Source organism: Ornithorhynchus anatinus, chromosome 15, assembly GCF_004115215.2.
Source record: "Ornithorhynchus anatinus isolate Pmale09 chromosome 15, mOrnAna1.pri.v4, whole genome shotgun sequence".
Taxonomy (NCBI): domain Eukaryota; kingdom Metazoa; phylum Chordata; class Mammalia; order Monotremata; family Ornithorhynchidae; genus Ornithorhynchus; species Ornithorhynchus anatinus.
The window spans coordinates 23,183,479-23,203,911 of record NC_041742.1 but is presented as its reverse complement, the minus strand read 5'-3'; the positions used below and the strand labels follow the sequence as shown (position 1 = coordinate 23,203,911).

The following is a 20,433-nucleotide window of genomic DNA, read 5'->3' as shown; positions in this document are numbered from 1 at the left end:
CAAGTGGTGGAGCCGGGATTAGAACCCATGACCACCTGACTCCCAAACCCACGGTCTAACCGCTGCGCCACGCTGCTTCCCCACAGGTGCCCCGTCAGGCCCGGGGCAGATCCCTCGGCCGTCAAGTTTGCCGACCCGGCCTTTGGAAAGCGAAGAACTGAGCAGGCTGGGGGTGCTTGAATAGTGCCTCATTCTACCGATCATTCCCAACTCCCAACTAATTATCCGAAGGACTCGGCCCGGTCCCGAGAAACACACCCACGGCCAAAGATTTTAGGCGGCGACAAGAGAGCCGTAGTTTGGCGTGGAGTTCTGCCACAGAGGCCGCCCAGCGCCGCGCGGATAAACAGTCGAGGCCGCCGTCTGCGGACGAGGACGCGCGTGGCGCCGGGCCGGCTTCAAGCCGAGACCGAGCTCGGTTCTGTTCTCATTGTGGAGTCCGGGGCCCAGCTCGGAGGGCCCATCTGACTTCCCAAGTAGTTTCAGTGCCAACCTCAACATCAGATGGCCAGGCAGGAGGGCCAACAAGCGCGTTCTGGTTGGCTGCCAGTCCGTCGGCGGGGAGGCATCCCTCCCCGGCTGGGCGGGACACTCGGGACCCACCCCTGCCCCCAGAAAAGCCCGTTCCAGGCTCTTAAGAACACCTTGTCACTCAGAGGCCAAAGGGGAAAAACAATTCCAGGGGCTCCACGGAGCCAAGCACCCGGACAGCCACCACCCAACGGCCCACACGCACCTACCCAGCCCGAAAGACGCGGTCTCGGCCTCGCTCTGCACCGACGCGCAAGGGACGCGCTGCAGACACGGAAGGAGACCGTAGAGAAACACTTCCTAAGTACAGTCACTACGTAAGTCGCCGTTTCGGATACGGACGGGCAAGGCTACTTCGAACCACTGGGCAGAGGGGACAGGTGTCCCTGAGTCCGCTGCTGAAGCGTGGAGGTGGCAGCCCCCCAGACAGCCCTGGCCAAAACACTGTTATAGCTCCTTGCCACTCCAGGCACTGGTCGGGATTTAAAAAGAGACTGAGGGGTTTGGCAGGGGCACAGCGGCTGGGAGGGCGCGGGATGAGGTGGGCGGGAGGGGTTGGAGTCCTCTGCCCGAGGCTCAACGGAGCCTAATCTGGCCTGGCTCCACGCCGGCGAATTCACAACTCTCGGGGCAGCCGGCTAAGCCCCGGGTTTCCAATCCAGTCGGTTTCCCCTCATTAACGGTTTCGGCGGTAGACGAACAAACTGCCAAAGAGCTACTGGTGAAATCCCCACCTCTGGAGTTGGGCGGGGGGTGGATCGCAAGGGCGGGTCTCGACAGGTCTGGTCGCGAAGCGACGTGCCGAGGTTATAGCGTTCTCGGTGTGCCGGCCATACCGACCTTATTAAAAGCCTGCTTCTCTTAAAACAGATTAGTAAAGCCCATTACATTAAAAGCTCCCTAAGGGCAAGGGCCATTTCCTGCTCCTTGGAAATCCTCTTCCGTACCTGGTATAATGCCCTACACGCAATAAATGTTATTGATTGATCAAGGATCACCGAGGGATTTATTGGCAAGCCTGCCAGTTTAAAAAAAAAAAAAGTTTTTTCTTTTTTCCTCTCGTGAGGAAATCAGACCTCAACTGAATTTTAAAAAGAACGGACCAAGTGAAATGGACAGCCGAGCGACTTTCCACCTATTTTAAGGGAGTAATAGTAACGGTGTCTATCGAGGGCTTCCTGGGTGCAGAGCACTGTTCCTAAGCGCTCGAGCCATCGGCCGGTTTGGGGGGTCACCGCGGCCCCAAATCCCCCATTTCTGCTCAATCCCAGTTTTGGCTGGGTCAGAGTGGCCCGGATAATGGTCTCCGCTCTCCGCCCCTCTTTTCCCCAACTTAGTAGCCATACCTTGTTTTGCCGCTTTTGTCTTCTCCTCAGCCTCAGGAACTCCTTATGTTGCCTTGAAACAAAGTTGACGGCTGCGTACTCCAACAAGGCGGCAAACACAAAGAGAAGGCACACTGCCATCCAGATGTCTATCGCTTTTACGTAAGAGACCTGGGAGGAAAAAAAACCCAACGAAACAGCACTCAAAACGGGAGGAAAGGGACCCGTTCACAACAGTCCGAACCACAGAAACGGTTCCCTGTTCTTTGGTCCCTTTGGCCAAACCACACATCTCCGTCTCCACGGACAGGCACGACGCCTGTTTCAGCAAACCCACCCGCTACACCATCCCGACTGCACCCCTATTTGCAAAAGCCCTGGACGGCCCCTCCAGAAAAATCATTTCTGAGCTAGGCACAGGCTTATGTCCTAGAAAAGCAGGGGCCTGCGGGTCTGGAGGGCCTGGGTTCTAATCCCAGCTCTGCCATTTGTCTTCTGTGTGGCCTTGGACAAGTCCCTTAACTTCTCCGTACCTCAGTTACCTCCTCTGTAAAGTGGGGATTAAAGCTGTGAGCTCCATGGGGGACATGGACTGTGTCCAACCCGAGCTTGTATCTACCCCAGTGCTCGGTGCAATCCCTGGCACACAATAAACGCTTAACAAATACCGTTAAAGGAAAAGGGCCTTTCCGAGGCCCCTCGACGGGAACCTGTCTGCTGATCTTCGCCGGCAGAACGGACCCCAGGAAGCGGCAAATGCCAAAATGTGGAGAACACAGGCCACGTGACAACTCAGAGGTGAGAGTGGGTAGCCCACGGCGCTTACGAACATATCTTTATGCTCGGTCTCTTTCCCTTCCCTGTCATTTATTTTCACATCTGTGCAGTCTAACTAGACTGCAAGCTTCTTGAGGGCAGGGATCCGGTCTACTCACTCTGTCATACTCTGCCTACCGGCTAAGAGAGTGCCCTGCACGGACTAAGCATTCGGTAAATACTACTGATCGATGGTCTACCTGTTGAATCTCTGGTTTCTGACGAGGAGGTTGCTCCAGGTAATATAAAAATCAAATCTGCTTGCACACGTACTATAAAATACAAATCTGACGGTAGGTGAAGGAGCAACCTACTTTACTATGTACTTTAAAAAAAAAAGTGTTCCCTTGCAGCAGTTTTGGTTTCCTCACCCTACTTATTATTAAACAAAAAGAAAACAAAGAGTCCGGTCCCAGCCTCCAGCTGAGTGTGGATCGCTTTCTACCCACGTCATTACCTTCCCCCAGGGCAGGGAAATCAGTGTAAGTCTTGGATTTAGACTGTGATGATCTGAACAGTAGAATTCAGACAAATCCATCCTCGCCTGTTTTCCCGTGTCGCGCAACTATTTTAGGCTTTTACCCGGCCTATGCACGTGACGCTGTTCGATCTCTTTCAAGCCCACGGAAAGCATTCCTGGAGTATTTCTTTTCTCGAGTACTTTGTCTTGCAGTTGGGCCCGGCGAGGTGGCATCGCTTCTCTAGTAATTTTGTTCCTCTAAAATGATGGCTTTCTACCAAGCTCCCGTTCACGGTTATGAATTATTCAGATGGTCTGTAAATGTTTTAAGACCCAGTAATGAGGGGAATTTGTCAAAGTTGAGGAACAATCTGTACCGAGAGTCAAGCCTGATAAAGCTGACAGAGCAATTCCTTCCTGCTCAGATATGTGTATGCCTGTAGCCTGCCACCTCTCAGTCAACAGTCGACCAAGTCAGTGCTGCATTTAGTTCCTTTTATAGCTCCTGGGGAACCGATCCTTCTGGCTTATTAATCTCTCACGCTGGTGTTCTCTGAGGTCCCTCCCAACTGAGGCTACGTGCCCAGATTTGAAATGCCCATGCTCAGCATTAAATGCATTATTTAAAGCACGGATTGATCAGCGGGCTACCCCTCTCCACTTCACCTTGTATCATAGGTGATGTCTACATCGGACTGTTCCTTTCGTTTTATTTCACGCAGCTCTCTCGCCCGGGCCGGCGTCTGCCTCTCACTAAATCTCCCTTCTCCCGGCTCTTTATCTTCTCATGTATTAGTGTTCACTTTCATACATTGGTCTCATTTTGTTTCTCCTGCCCTTAACCTGAGCCGTTCCTAATATTGCATTGATCCGGCCTAACGTGCATCAGCCCTTCACGCTTAGTCTATCTTTTTAAAATCGGCTAATGTTTTTTATTGAGCATTAACTCTGTGCAGAGCGCTGCACTGAGTGTTTGGGAGAACACAGCATATTAGGGTCGGTAGGTACAGTCTCGGTCCTCCGAGAGCTTATAATTTAGTGGGAGCTAAAATGCTAGCCTATCATTACACTCATTACACTGTCCTCATTAAATTGAAAATATAGGAGCCAGGGAAATGTGACTTTTCCTTGGAAGGTGTCTTTCTAGGGATTCCAGGAAATTTCTCTATCTTAAAAATCCATGCTGCTATCAAGTTAAGGCGCCCATTTTTCAACAATGATATTTCTCTTTTAGTTCCTCTGGGCTGAGATTTTTCATGTGCTTAACTCAAAATCTGTTTGTTTTCTAAACTTGCCTTCTACCATTCAGTGTGTCACTTTTTGATAAACTGAGGGTAAACAGTGTTTATCTCCAGTTAGGCAACTTTTCGAATGGCTCGTTCATGCTTCGGTAACTCATAATTGGATTTTTTTTTAAACCTTCGAATTTCCATGGGCCAAATCCAGAATTATGACTCAAGTTAATAATGTTTGGAGATAGTCTGGTTTTGAGTACTACCAGAATATTTTTATTACTTTGAGTATTATTCTCTTTCAGAGTTAGAGTGCTTTCATTTATATTTCACTCTTGTGTACGATTCTGTGATAATTTAAACATAAAAACTATCACATGAGTTTAGGTGAACTGCAGTTTCTTCCTTTAAAAACACATTGGCCCAGCTTCCTGCTTTCTTCCAGCCAAAACGGCTTCCCAGTCAGGCTCTTGAAACACTAGCCTTTCCTAATCTGCCTTCAAAAGGTACCCCCCACACAGTCCTCAATTCAAACCATTTTGAGTCACAACGAATGAAGGTTAAACCATTTCTTCATTTATGCTCTAGTTCGGCTTTTACAGCACTTGCTTCCTTCAGACCACTGATGATGGGAGAGCTCACGGTAACCATGGGGAAACACTGACAAAACTGGGATGGAGGGGAAAAATCGGGACAACTTTACCCCCGCACTTAAGTGCTTGGCACAATAAGCACTTAACAAATACCATGAAAAGAAAAAAAAGGTGGGGGAGAGGCTGGAGACAAGGGGGTTGATTCCCTGATAGCCAGGCAGAATCACGGGGGAGAAGCACAACATGCCAATTTTACTTCTCTCAAGTAAAAGTCAGCAACCTGTGTGGAGACTCATGGACCTAATGTTAATACATAATAATAAGAAGAAGAAGGATAATGATGATGGTATCTGTTAAGAACTTACTATGTGCCAAGAACTGTTGTCAGTGCTGGGGTCGATACCAGGTAATCAGGTTGCCCCACATGGGGCTCACAGTTTTAATCCCCATTTTACAGATAAGGTAACTGAGGCACAGGGAAGCTAAGCGGCTTGCCCAACTTCACACAGCAGACAAGTGACGGATCAGGATTAGAACCCACGTCCTCTGAATTCCAAACCCGTGCTCTTTCCGAGCCATGCCGCTCTGTATTCTCTTTTTTTTTAACGGTATCTGTTAAGCACTGATGCAGATACAACCTAATTGGGTTAGACACAGTCTATGTCCCAAGTGGGACTCAGAGTATTAATTCCCATTTTACAGGTGAGGTACCTGAGGCACAGAGTGGTTAAGTGACTTGCCCAAGGTCACACAACGAACAAGTGTCAGAGTCCGGATTAGAGCTCAAGACTTCTGACCCTGACCCGTGCTCATTCCACTAGTCCACTCTGCTATTCATCTAATAATGTTGGTATTTGTTAAGCGCTTACTATGTGCCGAGCACTGTTCTAAGCGCTGGGGTAGACATAAGGGAATCAGGTTGTCCCACGTGGGGCTCACAGTCTTAATCCCCATTTTACAGATGAGGGAATTGAGGCACAGAGAAGTGAAGTGACTTGCCCACAGTCACACAGCCGACAAGTGGCAGAGCTGGGATTCGAACTCATGAGCCCTGACTCCAAAGCCCGTGCTCTTTCCACTGAGCCACGCTGCTTCTGCTCGGCACCAGGTAAGGGCTTAATAAATACCACGGATTGACTGACATATTGTGGAGAAACCCTGACAACCAATAAGTCTGGAACCATTTGAAAGAGGAAAAAATACTACAGCTCATGTAGTCCGCGTAGCTATCAAGAAATTCGGGAGCCACCAAACCTGCCAATCCATTAGTTTGAGATTGCAGACTCTGGAAAGGCTACTTTCCTGGAATGAGGTTAATTTTCCAATTTCCAAATCATTTTTTTGGCCACGTCTGACTATTATGAATCATTTCTAGCCCCTCCAGAAGTGAGAAAAGAAAACTGTTTTGTAGTATTTTCACACAAGCACAGAAGAGAAGGCAAGGGAATTTTTCAAAAGGAATTTGGACCACTAGAAAATCATCAGATAAGACCCAGTGTGGACACATAAAGAGAAACATTACAGCTGCAGTGGCTGGCGATTTGTTAAGTTACTATTGAACCATCCTGCGAATTTCTGTTACGCCTATAGCCATTTCACAATACCCTCTGCCCGTCTCGCCCTCTAGCCTGAAAGGCCCCGGTGGGCAGGGAACGAATCCACCAACTCGGTGGTATCATACTCTCCCAAGCGCCCCAGTAAGGACCGAGTAAATACCGCTGATTAAGAAACAAGTGACATAGAAAATTGCGGCGGTAATCCTACTGTCTAGCCTACGCGGACCCACCCTGAGTATCACATTCCGTTTCGGCCACGACAGCTTCAACAGCAGGCGGATAATTGGAAAAGGGCCAGAAAAGAGCAGCGAGATGATTTTCAGTCGTGAAAAATAAGTCCCGGGGAAGCTTAAAGCCACGAGTGTTGCCGTGACTGGGTCAGACCCCTGAATTCCCAGGCTCAGGAGTTTCTTCCCTCACGGGTAGGGAGGGACCATCTAACATTGTTTTAATGCCTCAACTGATCAGAAAGGCAGCTGGGAAAGAGAAGGCAGATTTCGTTTTATCCGTTGGGTCTCTCGTCTGTCTAGGGAAAACGAAATACATACATACTCCAGACATTGAATCTTTAAGACACTGGAAGATCGCCCCCAATACTTATCCACTCTCTTGTCCCCATTGAACCCCTGCTCGTGCTCCTTCTTCCCCCTATCGAATGCATTTTAGGGTAGGGGTCGGAGTCGGTGATTGTCTTGGGCCCTCCCAAGCCTATCGTGTACTGCTGTGCACAGAGTAGGCTCTCAAGAAAGGCTACTGGCCGACTGATTACAAGAGTGAGCACGGGACAACTTCGTGCCACCGATTTTAACGCGCGCTGTCCAGGACGGCAAGCAAAATGTGAACCGGGCTCACCCAACACCATGCAAATGAGCAATCTGAGCTCCCACCGGCTCCAACTACCACGCACGGCTACAGCCCAGCCTTTCAGATTGATTGTCTGTCCTCCGGTGGCGGGGTTTCATCCCAGGATTATTCCACGGGCAGAAAGGAACTGCTGTTCCAAGCGGTTGACTGAGTAGCTCCCAGATGGCACCTAAGGTGCATGATGTAGGAAAGTTGGCAAACTAGTTTTTCGCCCTGAATACCATGCATGCTGGAGGCGCTCGCTCCCTCTCTCTCTCCCCCCCCAGTGAGATCACGTCACTCCTTCTTCCCGCCAGAGTTAAAGGGTCCAACAACCGTTGGGATGCTTTTCCTCCCTGGGCCACACTTATTTATTAATAGTAATAATAGTATTTGTTAAGCACTTACTATGGGCCGAACGCTGATCTAAGCACTGGGGTAGTTACAAGGTAATCAGGTTGTCCCACGTGGGACCCGCAGTCTTAATCCCCATTTTACAGATGAGGGAACTGAGGCGCAGAGAAGTTAAACGGCTTGCCCGAGGTCACAAAGCAGACAAGTGGCAGAGCCTGGATCAGAACCCAAGTCCTCTGATTCTCAAGCCCGTGCTCTTTCCAATGAGCCACGCTGCTTCTTATTTGATTACCATTATCCCTGAAGAATAAAGATCCGTAAGGAAAAGGGGTTTTATCGGTTTGCTTTCTAAACCAGAACTTGATTTGCACACCCTTAAGAAAAATTGATCCATTTCTTAGGACCGTGACTCTACCGAGCTACCGAGACAACGTCCTATGTAGAAAATCAATTTTTCCCGTCTCGGGCTGGTGTGCCTATTTAATTAACTTAGGAGCTTAATGGAGACAAACATGATTAAAACACGGTTTGAGAAGGTTTTCAAAACAGTCATTTATTACATATAATAATGTTTCATCAGGGATCTCCCCGTGGTAATTATGGTTTGCTGAGGTTTAGTTTCGCACTGCTGTTGGATTGAACCTCCAAGGTGATTAGTGCGGCGATCCTATCATCAGCTTCTAACTACGAGGCCTACCCGCTACCACATGCTACCATAGTCCTACCGTGCCCAAACAGCACGGGCACCACTGCCTAGTTACCGCCTTCATGAGGGACCCTGGAAAAACCTCAGTCAGCGTTCAGGGAATGACAACAGGTAAGCAAGAGCCTTAGATTGGGAAAAAAGGACAAGTGTGTACGTGCGCGCCTGTGCACGCGTGAGCGCCTGCGCGTCCTCGTGTTTAGGTGTGCCGCTTCGGCTCTGGGACCCCAGCCCCCAATCTCCCAACCAGGCTGAGGCGCCGGGTCAACAGAGATGATAGTTTTGGAGAGAAAGAGTCGGGTCGGAAATATTTAAAAATGCCAGGGTCATTTACCAAAGGTCAAAACCATCTCCCCAGCTTTGCCTTGACACTTGGCTTCTGATGCCTGCAAACTTTCTCCCCCTCATGCTCTTTCCCTGGACACGTACAGCGCCCCGTGGAATAACCAAGATCCCATCTCCTCAACCTTTCTCGGTGTCCTCCCGGCCCCCAAATCAACCCGCATTCCAGGGTATACTTTTTTCCCCATCAGTCTTACATTCATTCATTCATTCATTCACTTGTATTTTTTGAGCGCTTACTGTGTGCAGAGCACCGTATTAAGCGCTTGGAATGTACCATTCGGCAACAGATAGAGACAATCCCTGCCCAACGACGGGCTCACCGTCTAAACGTGCCGTTTAAACCCGAAGGGAAATTTCACTCTCCGTGTAGTGACGTGTGAATCGGAAAGACGCTTCTCTCTCCTTCTTCGTAGACCACGCTCAAAAACGAAAGATGGCGAAAACATTGATATAGCCCGCACAGATGAAGAAGTACAGAATATTGAAACGTGACACCAGAAGCACTCGACAGTAGAGTGCATAATAGCGATGATCTAGAGTGCTTGTCATTATTCCTGGAATTGGTAAAAAAAAAATAAAATGCCTTTTGCTAGAGTCTGCCAAACCCTCCATTAGCTAGCCCTGCTGCACCTGGCTGTTCTCATGTCCCACTGCGATTCGGCCACTAACACTTTCAGCCAGGCTGGCCTCGGAAACTTAAACACGGGGACTCCAAGAAGGGACAGGACTTCCTAGCGGACCGCCTGTTGACATTTAGTTGACACTTAAGGGGATTCTTTTGACAAATTCCCTCTAATGACTTTCTACAGAAAGAAAGGTCAGTGTATAAGCACGTACCGGAAGATGGAGAGGAAAGATAACACCATAATGATAATGTAAAAATAGGGTTATTACAGTGTGCTGCTGGGTGGGAGAATGGACGGGGTTTACGTCGACAGAGTCGGTTTGAGTATCCACAGCTCTCAGTGAGTTCTGACTGCACGCAGAGGACTCTGCCCGGCCTCTACTAGGGAATATGTAACCTAAGTAAAAGGTGTGATCCCTGATCACTAGGCGCTTGCAATCTAGGAGAATACAGACACCAACTGCAAGTATAATCCAGTTTAAAAGTGAGAAAACAAATAAATGACACAAGGGAATAAATAATAGCAATGGCACTAACAGATTAATAAAGGCTGGGATGAATGGTGGAGTGGCATCGCTAAGAAAGTAGGGGGATTAATCACCACCCCCCCGGAGGAGGTGAATTTGGGGGAGTTTTGAAAGGGGGGAGGTGTGACAATCAAGGAAAGCTTCCTGGATATGGGAGCCGCCTAGGTGAAAGAAGGTCTTAAATCAGTATCATTATTATTTGATCTCTTTTTTAAAAAATACGTCTTTCTTACCTATGGGTAATGAATATGACTTTGGAGTGGGTAAGCCCTTTAAAAAAAAAAATCCAAAACCTTAGACCCACTGAGCCCAACCTTTCAAACTCTCACCCTTTCTGTGCTTAGGAAAGGGAATAGAAGATGCCGAGGCTCGAATAGCAACTCTCTATTCAGAGGGCAGCTTTCCCTGTAAAAAAAAAAACACCCTTTCATTATTTTCTAAGTTTACACAAAATGAGGGGTAGCTGACAGATGACCATAATTCAAGAATCTGAAAGAGAACGCACAATTCCATCCTGCGGAATCTGAGCCCTGATGCTTTAGAAGAGAAGCCAGGGACGGGGAGGCTCAGGAGCGACCCGTCCACAGTTATAGGAACCTGTAATCCCTCCCTACAAAGGGGAGATCTGGGGCCGAGAAAGATTCAGGCCGGTTGGAGTTTTCCTTAAGCAGAAGGGAATAGAAATGACCAACAAACCCCAACAGGAGCAGGTATCTGCGAAGACCCGGAGCCTTGCCCGTCCCTCTATCAGGTCACCGCCGTAAAAAGCCGTGGCTGAAATCAAATAATTACGTGCGCTCGCCTGGGCTAGTCCGGGTGGCCAAGCCTACGGTAGCGTCTAATGATCCGGTACCGCCATCCCCATTAAAACCGGGTGAAACTGTAGGGCAAGGGCAGGCCCCCAGCACTAACCTCCCTGCCCATTTCCTAATCAAGTGGCAGAGCAGTGGGATGACCGATCATGCTCGGCCGCTCCTTGAAGTGCCTCTCGCACGAAAAATCGCTTCTGACGATCAGCTCGTTTTTTCGCCGGGTCAGAAAGGGCACGTTTTCATTAGCAGAGTTGCTCCGCTCCAATCACTGGCGGGAGCATCTGGCGATGGAGACGCGGCCTTTCGGTCCATTTGAGGTACTGGTTCCCAGTCCTGTTTCTTAAACAATTTCCTCCCCGGTCTCGTTTTCCTTTTGCTCTTTCTCCCCGCCAGGAGAGCTCAGGTTGGCTGCCACCTGGGGGTCCTCTCCACTGGCACTCTTGCACCCTGACAACCGCCCCGCTTTCCTCTCCGGGATCCACTGCCCGCTGTCCTCCGACTCTCCTTTCCAGGGATTCTTAGCTGCGGCGTAATTCTAGAGTTTTCCAAAATTGAGGAGCTCGGGGGCTGTTTTCTCTTCGACACAGTGTCTGACCGTGCGGCCTGACCCATTAGAAGCTCGTCCGCTTTTAGGCAACAAAGGCAAGTCCTTAATTAAGGAAACCGAACTGTTCTCACGAAGACTGGCAAACCACGGGCTTTGGCTCTGGGTGGGTGTTTGTTATGACCGCGCCAAATGTGTAAGGCGGGGGACAAGAGAGGGTGCCATCGGAGCGACGAGATCCAGCCCAACCAAAAATTAAAACGGAGAAGAAATGGGGTGGGGGGGAAGAAAGACTTGACCCAGAAGGGATTTTTTGCCCCACAACAGAAGTTGACATTTTTAACGATACTGAGCTGACACTCTCAAATGTTTTGGAAAGCTCTTGGAAGTCTTCCGATGCAGTACCCTCAAAACAGCCGCCTCCAAAAACTCAGGAACATCCATTTCAACTCATCATTTAAAAAGAGGATAATTCCCACAGGAAGGAAAATGGACAGGTCCTTTGGACGACGGCCACTGGAAACAGTGGGTTCCGCTGCCACCTAGGTCTAAGTGATGAAACTGTCATCTCGTGATGGGACATTGGGAATAATAATAATAATAATAATGACGATGGTTTTTGTTAGGCGCTTACTATGTACCATCTTGGCTTTGTCAGGCCATCAGGCAGTCTATCAGTGGGCTTACTGAGCACTTACTATGTGTGGGGCTCCCTACGAAGCACTTGGGAGAGTACAATAGAGTCGGTCTGCATGATCCCCGCCCTTGAGGAGTCTATATTCCGGGCCAACGGAATAGCCTCCAGAGTGGAGGCTGATCAATTTTGATTTGACCAGACTGGGCTGGTGGACTGGACTGTGAGCCCGTCAAAGGGCGGGGACCGTCTCTCTCTGTTGCCGATCTGTCCATTCCAAGCGCTCAGTACAGTGCTCTGCACATAGTAAGCGCTCGATAAGTACTATTGAATGAATGACCCCCCCCCCCGGGGGGCTGGTGGAGGGCTCAGCCAGAGACAGGCGAGGCACCTGTGGCACACTGCTCAGTGGAAAGAGCACGGGCTTGGGAGTCCGAGGTCATGAGTTCGAATCCTGGCTCTGCCACTTGGCAGCTGTGTGACTGTGGGCGAGTCACTTCACTCTCTGAGCCTCAGTTACCTCATCTGTAAAATGGGGATTAACTGTGAGCCTCACGTGGGAAAACCTGATTACCCTGTATCTACCCCAGCGCTTAGAACAGTGCTCTGCATGTAGTAAGCGCTTAACAAATACCAACCTTATTGTTAAGTGACCAGACCTTTAAAGAGAGAGAACCCCTCACAGGAAAAGGAGGAAGCCAAGGCGGCGACTCTCGACGACAAGAAGTCGGAGGGATCGGTGAAACGTCCTGGCATCAGTGTGTCCTCTAGACTCAAAACTCGTTGCGGGCGGGGAACGTGTCTGCCAACTCTGTTGTACTGTACAATCCCAAGTGCTCAGTATAGTGCTCTGAACATAATAAACGCTCAATACATACCAATGACTGAGCGAGTGATTGTCCCAAGGCATTGAGTCCCATCTGCCAGTTTTCTAATCAACATATTCGGGCCCCAGGCCAGACCAGGCCAGGCCAGGTGAGGCTTGGAGAAACACTGTGGCTCAGTGGAAAGAGCCCGGGCTTGGCAGTCAGAGGTCATGGGTTCGAATCCCGGCTCCACCAACTGTCAGCTGTGTGACTGTGGGCAAGTCACTTCACTTCTCTGTGCCTAAGTTACCTCATCTGTAAAATGGGGATGAAGACTGTGAGCCTCACGTGGTACAACCTGATGACCCTGTACCTCCCCCAGCGCTTAGAACAATGCTCGGCACATAGTAAGCGCTTAACACATACCAACATTATTATCATTATTGTCGTTATTAATCCTGGCTCCGCCACTCGGGGACCTCGGGGAAGCCGCTTAACTTCTCTGGGCCTCAGTTACCTCATCTGTGCAATGCGGATTAAGCCAACCCGATTTCCTCGTATCTACCCCAGTACTTAGACCAGTGCTGGGCACACAGTAAGCGCTTAACAAGTGCCATCATTATTACTGTTACATTCGAAAGGCAAGAGAATGAGCCAAAGGATTCCACGGTAGCTTCCTGATCTGTGCCATCTAGATGGAACAGAGGGCACCGCAGCAATAAGGCGGCAGTCCGGCCGGGCAGACGGGCAGCAGCCACCCGCTGGAGGCTATCGGAGGCTCTGGGGCAGTGACCACACGGAGCACAGACACAGTCGCGAGCCGGGCCGACAGCTCAGGGGCTCTGCTGCCAGAGGTTCATTTGGCAGCCACGGGACGGCCCTTGGTGATGAAGGGCAGAAGGGTGAGAGGACTCCCCACCCAGCAAACAAGTGAAGAGACTGCGAGTTCATCTTGCCTGCCGATTACTAGCTCAAGGGTGATGGCAAAAGTGCAGTGCGGAATGCTAGGATCACTGATGAGAGTTCTATTTAAAATAAGCCCGATACACAATCAGGAAAAAACGACTCTTTTGTTAAGACAAGATCCGCCTGGTTAACCTCCAAGGTAAGTCTGTCCTGCAAATACGGACGCCTCAATGGAGGGAATCAAAGAGAGCTTGTCAAAAGAGCCTCAGTCCTGCAGATGTAGAGAATAAATGACTCAAAAGTTAAATGAAAAATGGGGGGTGGCGGGACCAAAATACTTGAATTAGATGCCATCGGGATCAATGGACCCAGAAGATCACAAGGCTAGACGTGAAGCAGAAAACTCGCCTGATCTTTGCTCTTGTCTTCTGCCGGGCCTGAGGTTAAACTCTGCCAGACAGAGGAGACCCTATCCACTTTTCAGAGACCTTCCTGAGTTACCTATTTCATCCAGAGAAGCAGCATGGCCCGGTGGATAGAGCACGGGCCTGGGAGTCGGAAGGTCGTCGGTTCGAAGCCCAGCTCTGCCACCTGTCTGCTGTGTGACCGCAGGCAAGTCGCTTAACTTCTCTGTGCTTCTGTTGCCTCATCTGAAAAATGGGGATTGAGACTGTGAACCCCACATGGGGCAGGGACTGTATCCATCCCCATTTCCTTGTATCCACCCCAGTGCCTGGAACACAGTAAGCGCTTAACGGATACCATTATTATTATTATCCGCCATATAAAGCACTATCTGGAAATTCTCTCCCTCATCTACCTCGAATCCCCAGGGCATTTCCACTTAGTTTTCTAAACAGAATTAGATCTTCAGACACCTTCCCACCAGGAGAGCAGGAGATCAGATTGATTAAAACCACTTGGTTTCTGTTCTGGGGTTCTAGAACCAGAATCAAAAGGTCTTACAGATGCCGACAAGAATCTCGCCTACTGCATCGGCAGCAGGGTCAAACAGAAAAAAGCCAGGGCTCAGAAGTTAACGATCGACTCATTAAGGGTCAACCCTAAAGGATGACCCATGGGATGGGCACCTTTTGGTATACTCCCGGCTCCATCTTCTGATAGCAAAACCGGGATTTGCATATATAACACCAGAGATGGTGTTGGCAAGACTCCCGGATAACAACAGAATGGTTTCCAAAAGTTGCCAGACAAATGCCCACCTCAAAGGGACCTTCTAATTTAATACCCCGGGTTCTCTCCACTAGCCCAGTGGGGTGGTGTTGGCATTTCTAGGGGGGGCCATCGGAATTGTCAGTATTTCAGATTGTCACAAACGGGCACCGCAAGCTCTGCCTTCAGCCGGGCTCTAACAACCTTCTTATTTTCCTCATTATTTCTATTCCTCATACATATGCCTGGCCGGTTTCCACTTTTGTGGATATCACAGGCACGAGGCTCCAGAGGGTGAGCTCACTGGATCCAGTCGCTGTTTCCTTTGGGTAAACTGCTTGACCAGCTGCTGGCATTAAATGCTGACCAACAAATTACATCGACAGTAATATCTTCTGTTTAATCGCTGCTTTAAGTGGACTAGCAGTCTTCTTTCTCTTCAAGATAAAGAATTGTCTGCTGCCTCATAATTAATGGAATACAGACGCTTTTCACTAGTTCCTGATCTAGGCTATTCATTTTTAATTTGGCACTCGTTTGAGTTTTTTAAACCCATTTTGAGTCCTCACTCTGGGTATCATAAAAAATAGACGCATGTAAAGATTTAGTTATTCAGCAATAACCTTTTCTCAAAAAGAGTCCCTGCCAGTTTTCTGAATTACGGATTGTTCTCGTTTACTGAAGCACCTTCCCTTAGAAAGGAAAACGTCGGAGTCTCCGGTCTCAGAGACCGGCTTTCTGAAGTTTGCCATACACTTTGTGAAGACAGCAAATTGCAAATCCACGTTCCCTTCGATTGAAAATGAGGCTACATCCTTTGGTGCCATGAAGAAACTAGACATAGGGGCCCGGAATTTTTCCTCTTTCCACCGAGTGCCATTCTGTCCCTTGCAGACATGGGCGATGTGTTTAGGAAAACGCCTCTGGTCGATTGTAATTGTCTTTGTTGATTAGAATCGATGGCTTGTAGCGTTTGCCGATGCTGCCGGGTCCTGAATTAAATTTCTGCGCTCGATCTCATTCTCTACAACTTTGGTCCGATAATGCCATTCACCTGGGAAAAGAACTGAGCCTTTCAAAACATGGCAGATTCCCCTTTCTGGAATAATCTGCAGTTGGGGTTCTGCAGCATTTCAAATTTGGGATTTTGAACTGTTACAAACTGGCTTTGGTGGGGGAGTTACATGTGCATTTTCCCTCTGAAGGTAAAGAGTACTCGATTCTTTCACTACTAAAACTCTGCTCTTATGAGAGCCCAGGCAAAAGCTATTTTAGATCACATTGGGAGGGATCTTTCACAGTGTGAACACTTTGGATCCACAGAGTAGGTTAGTATCCTGTTATTCCGTGCCGGGTCCAGAGATCCCTACACCCCACGGTCCATCGGCTCCAGATCCACCCACTCAATCTGAACTCCTTGCAGCTGAGAATCGACAACAGTCCAGAAAACGCGCCGACTTCCGCCACTTCATATTTTCCCTCCCAAATCTAGCTCAACAGCCCCACCCCCTTCCTTGCTTTATACTCTGTCACATTTCCTCCGGCCTCCAAGACACCCTCTTACGGGTGATCCGCTGGTACTTTCAACTCAGTATGTGAAACCGTGAAGTTCCTGCCCATCGCTTAACCCTCTTCCTACTCTTCCCATCGTGGTTTACACCACCATCATTCTCCCGGCCTCAGAAACTGTCAGCCTGGCAGCTGTCTTCTGACAGCTCTCTGACTTTCACCTCCCACATTCAGTCAGTATCCACCACCCTGCAAAGGTCCACAGTGTGACCGTGGGCGAGCCTATTCGGGATTCCAACCTAGGGGCTGAGACAAGCCGTTGGGATATTGTGGGAGATGAACAATAGTAGATGCAAGAGATCCACGGATCGGTGTTGATGCTCCCCACGTACGGAAGGGCCCATTCGGACGCCCGGTATCTTCTTCTCGCCACTTGAACATCGTCAGTACCCAGGGCCAACCGTTAGAATCCCGGAGCCCTGGCTCATCCAGCGGGAGAAGATCAAGGGCACCAAGTTTCCCTCCTATCTAGAAGGCTCAAATGGGACAACGCCAAAACTGGGAGGCAGAAAAAATGCTACAAGAGTCACTGCAGCCTCCATGTCGACCAGCAGAGAGCAAGAACGGCAGAAAGACTAACCTGGGGCACCGGCCAGAGGAGGGGAGCGAGCAAAGACGTTACCCGGTTTTGGAAGCCAGGAGCTGGGGTTGCGAACAAGATTCCTGGTCATCGCCACTGCCAACGCCACCCTGCCAGGCAGAGGTGTCGCCGATCCGAGAGGACGATCAGAATCGCCTTTGGCAATTCGCACCCCTATGCTGCATCTACTCCCAGATTCTACCAGTGAGACCAGACAGAGGAGGAAAGGAGGGTAGAAAGTGACTCCAAGAGAAAGTGAAGTGAATTTTCCCCACTTGTCTAGCCCACTGGCCATCCAGCACGCCACAAACAAGACGAATCGCAAAAACCGTTTGGGAAGGTGACCCGCAGATTTCCATTCTTTTCAAACTCCCTTCACAACTCTACTGAGTAGCGGAACAACAACTGAACACCGATACGAAAGGGGAGCATTTTAAGAAAAAGATTAAAAGGAAATGGACTATAATAGAAAGATACAATGGAATACAATAGAAAGAAGGTGTAACACCGAATGCATGTGAACATCACGTTAATACCATGTTAATACCAAGGTTCGCTATCAAAGTAATTAAAGGGGGAAATGATTTTTTGGAACATTTCTGCCACCTGTGGTGAAAAAAAGCCCAACTCTGCTCTATTAGAACCACTGAGAGTTGGAGGCTAACTTTACCCTCTGTTTCTGCTTCATTTTCCTTTTATTATTTCAGCATTTATCTATTATTTCCATGCCCTGAGGCCCAAAGGAATGGAGAGCAGTGGGCTGTGTGGGCTTCCAGAAAGGGAAATCTTAATATGGAGAAGGAAAGGGGGAAAGCGTATTGCTGGGATCCCTAGCCCCTGCTGTGAGGTACTACCTGGACCTGGAGAGGTCACATCAGTGCCCTTTGCACAAGAAGTTGAACCACAGAGCGGCAAACCCCATTCTACCCTACTACGAACGGTGACAACGGCAGGCAAGAGACCCAGACCGTAATAAAGTTGCCCAGGCGCCTGCTAAATATGCAGAGAGCTTATGGGCACCACCCAAACGTTCAGGGAATGATCAGCATCCCGGCACACCGCAGTAGCTTTCTTGCTCAAACTCTTGATGCTCCCTGATATCCGATCCCGTCTGCCCAATTGCCCAGCTTTCAACAACCAACCGCTGCCCAGGATCTTGCCTCTCCGGCCCCTCCGCCCCTCCACTGCCACCTAAAAAAATACGTGCTTTGAACAGACGATGGTACAGACGGGTTGATTCCCGCTAGCTGGGAGCAAAGCAGCAGCTTACCTTTGGCAGCGAAGCCCTGGAGCCCGAACTCTGCGTGGTCATCGTCAAAACGGTGGTGATCCCGAGAGCCACCCGGGCTGGAGCTGCGTCCATGTTGATCCAGAAGGAAACCCAGGATAAAATGACTATTAAGAGGCTGGGAATATACATCTGGATTAAATAGTATCCCATCTGGCGCTCCAGGTGAAACTTGACTTCAATGCACGTGAACTTCCCTAGAAAAGAGAAAGAGCCACGTAAGTTCCTGTACAAAGTTTTACTTCTGATTTTAGCCGATGAACCTAATGAGTCTGATGATTCTGGATGCGAGGTCGGTGAGCTTCAAGGAACATGGAAACCATAACCTGCTGAAGGTCATATTTTTAATGTTTAATGAAAATTACCTGCCAGAAGCTAGATTTCCCTTAGGCCTAGTATTATTATTTTTTTTTTTTTACTTTCTGAGTTTGGGTGCCCTGAGTCGATGATGTAGATTAACTACCGGAAAGAGCCTGTGTTCTCAAATGTCATTAAAGCCATAATAACGGTGAGACACCGTCTCAGAGTCTAAAATTGTTCCTTGGTACTGTTATGCACTTTGGGGAGAGCATTGACTCTGACCTCTTAGGGACCAATTATGGAATTTAGGACATGATGCACTAAATAGTCTAAGGTTCTGAAAGAGTAATCGGTCCTCCCCAAATGACTGGCTAACTACCGGGAATCAGAAGGCCCTGGGTTCTAATCCTGCCTCTGCCACTTATAATAATAATAGTAATGTTGGTATTTGTTAAAGCGCTTACTATTTTGCCGAGCACTGTTGTGAGCTGGAAAAGATACAGAGTAATAATAATAATAATAACAATAATGTTGGTATTTGTTAAGCGCTTACTATGGGCCGAGCACTGTTCTAAGCGCTGGGGTAGACACAAGGGAATCAGGTTGTCCCACTTGAGGCTCACAGTCTTAATCCCCATTTTACAGATGAGGTAACTGAGGCACCGAGAAGTCAAGTGACTTGCCCAAAGTCACACAGCTGACAGGTGGTGGAGCCGGGATTAGAACCCATGACCTCTGACTCCTAAACCCGTGCTCTTTCCACGGAACCACGCTGCTTCTTCTGCTGTGTGACTTTGGGTAAGTCGCTTAACTTCTCTGTGCCTGAGTTATTTCATCTGTAAAATAGGGATGAAGACTGAACCCCATGTGGGACAGGGACTGTGTCTAACCGGATTACCTCGTACCTACCCTAGCGCTTAGAACAGCGCCTGGCACATAGTAAGCCCTTAACAAATGCCATTAAAAACAAAACAAAAAAGAAACTTTAGGCGATGGAAGAACAGGAGTCAATACATTTCTTCTCATTTATCGGTGTGGGTACGAAGATCCTAAGTCAACTTCTGGGTTCGTTCTCATCCTTTCTCCCTTTCTCTCGCCATACACTTGCTCCCTGGGTATCGTGTTTTCGTGGATTGAGTTATGGAGCCAGCTGAATTTCATCCAAGCTCCTAGTACTGTCAAGTGCCGGCGAGCAGGATGGCTCTATTTTGGGCTTACCAACAGGGTGGGAAGACCGAGAACGCTAACCCATTTATGTTAATTGACACGGGGAGCCAGTGACACAGCCAGGAACGGGTGCCAATATTCAGGTTACAGCACTGGCTCCAAACGCGCAGTGGCCTCTGGTGCTCACAATAGGACCCTAAAGTCATCCAATTAAACGCAACGGCTTCCTCAACATCTATCCCTCCTTATTCCTACTGCCCTTTCTCTTTGGGCAAAATTCCACCGGGGCAACGGGTGACAACTGTGAGCTCCTTAAAGGGCTGGTTGGATTTATTCAGGACCTAGTGTCACACAATTTAGAAACCCTTTGCTACCCAAAACCAAAAAAAAAGTCTTAGAATTGTCACCTCATAGGATGGGTCCTAGGTGTGAGATGGGAAATGGGGAAGTGGAGGGGGGAGAGGTGGTGAAAAGGTTGAGAGAGGTACAGCTCCTCAATCCATCGGTCCCAGAGCCTGGAGCTGGGCCTCTGAACTGCTGATGGGGGTAGGAGGGCAAGAATGCTCTTTAATAATAATAATAATGTTGGTATTTGTTAAGCGCTTACTATGTGCCGAGCACTGTTCTAAGCGCTGGGGTAAACACAGGGGAATCAGGTTGTCCCACGTGGGGCTCACAGTTAATCCCCATTTTACAGATGAGGGAACTGAGGCACAGAGAAGTTAAGTGACTTGCCCACAGTCA

General features: G+C 48.9%; 1 protein-coding gene and 2 long non-coding RNA genes across 6 annotated transcripts in view; 2 read left to right on the top strand and 1 right to left on the bottom strand.

Annotated features, from left to right (window-relative positions):
- GLRA2 (glycine receptor alpha 2) overlaps positions 1-20,433 on the bottom strand; it is a 54,111-nt gene that overhangs the window by 17,510 nt on the left and 16,168 nt on the right. For all 4 annotated transcript variants that reach the window (XR_005660823.1, XM_039914151.1, XM_039914152.1 and 1 more), the window contains exons 5-6: positions 18,205-18,419; positions 1,878-2,027 (exon numbers count right to left, since the gene is read on the bottom strand). Coding sequence is in view for 3 of the 4 variants with exons in the window: in XM_039914151.1 (XP_039770085.1) it covers positions 1,878-2,027; positions 18,205-18,419 (365 nt within the window). In the remaining variant the exon portion in view is untranslated. The remainder of the gene's footprint in view (positions 1-1,877; positions 2,028-18,204; positions 18,420-20,433) is intronic.
- On the top strand, positions 22-20,426 carry LOC120638839. The gene is made up of 4 exons (XR_005660832.1): positions 22-848; positions 1,908-2,018; positions 2,533-2,654; positions 20,387-20,426. It is a non-coding gene; the product is annotated as an uncharacterized LOC120638839 (long non-coding RNA).
- LOC114817075 lies at positions 7,934-9,352 on the top strand. Its single transcript, XR_003764928.1, has 2 exons — positions 7,934-8,527; positions 9,172-9,352. It is a non-coding gene; the product is annotated as an uncharacterized LOC114817075 (long non-coding RNA).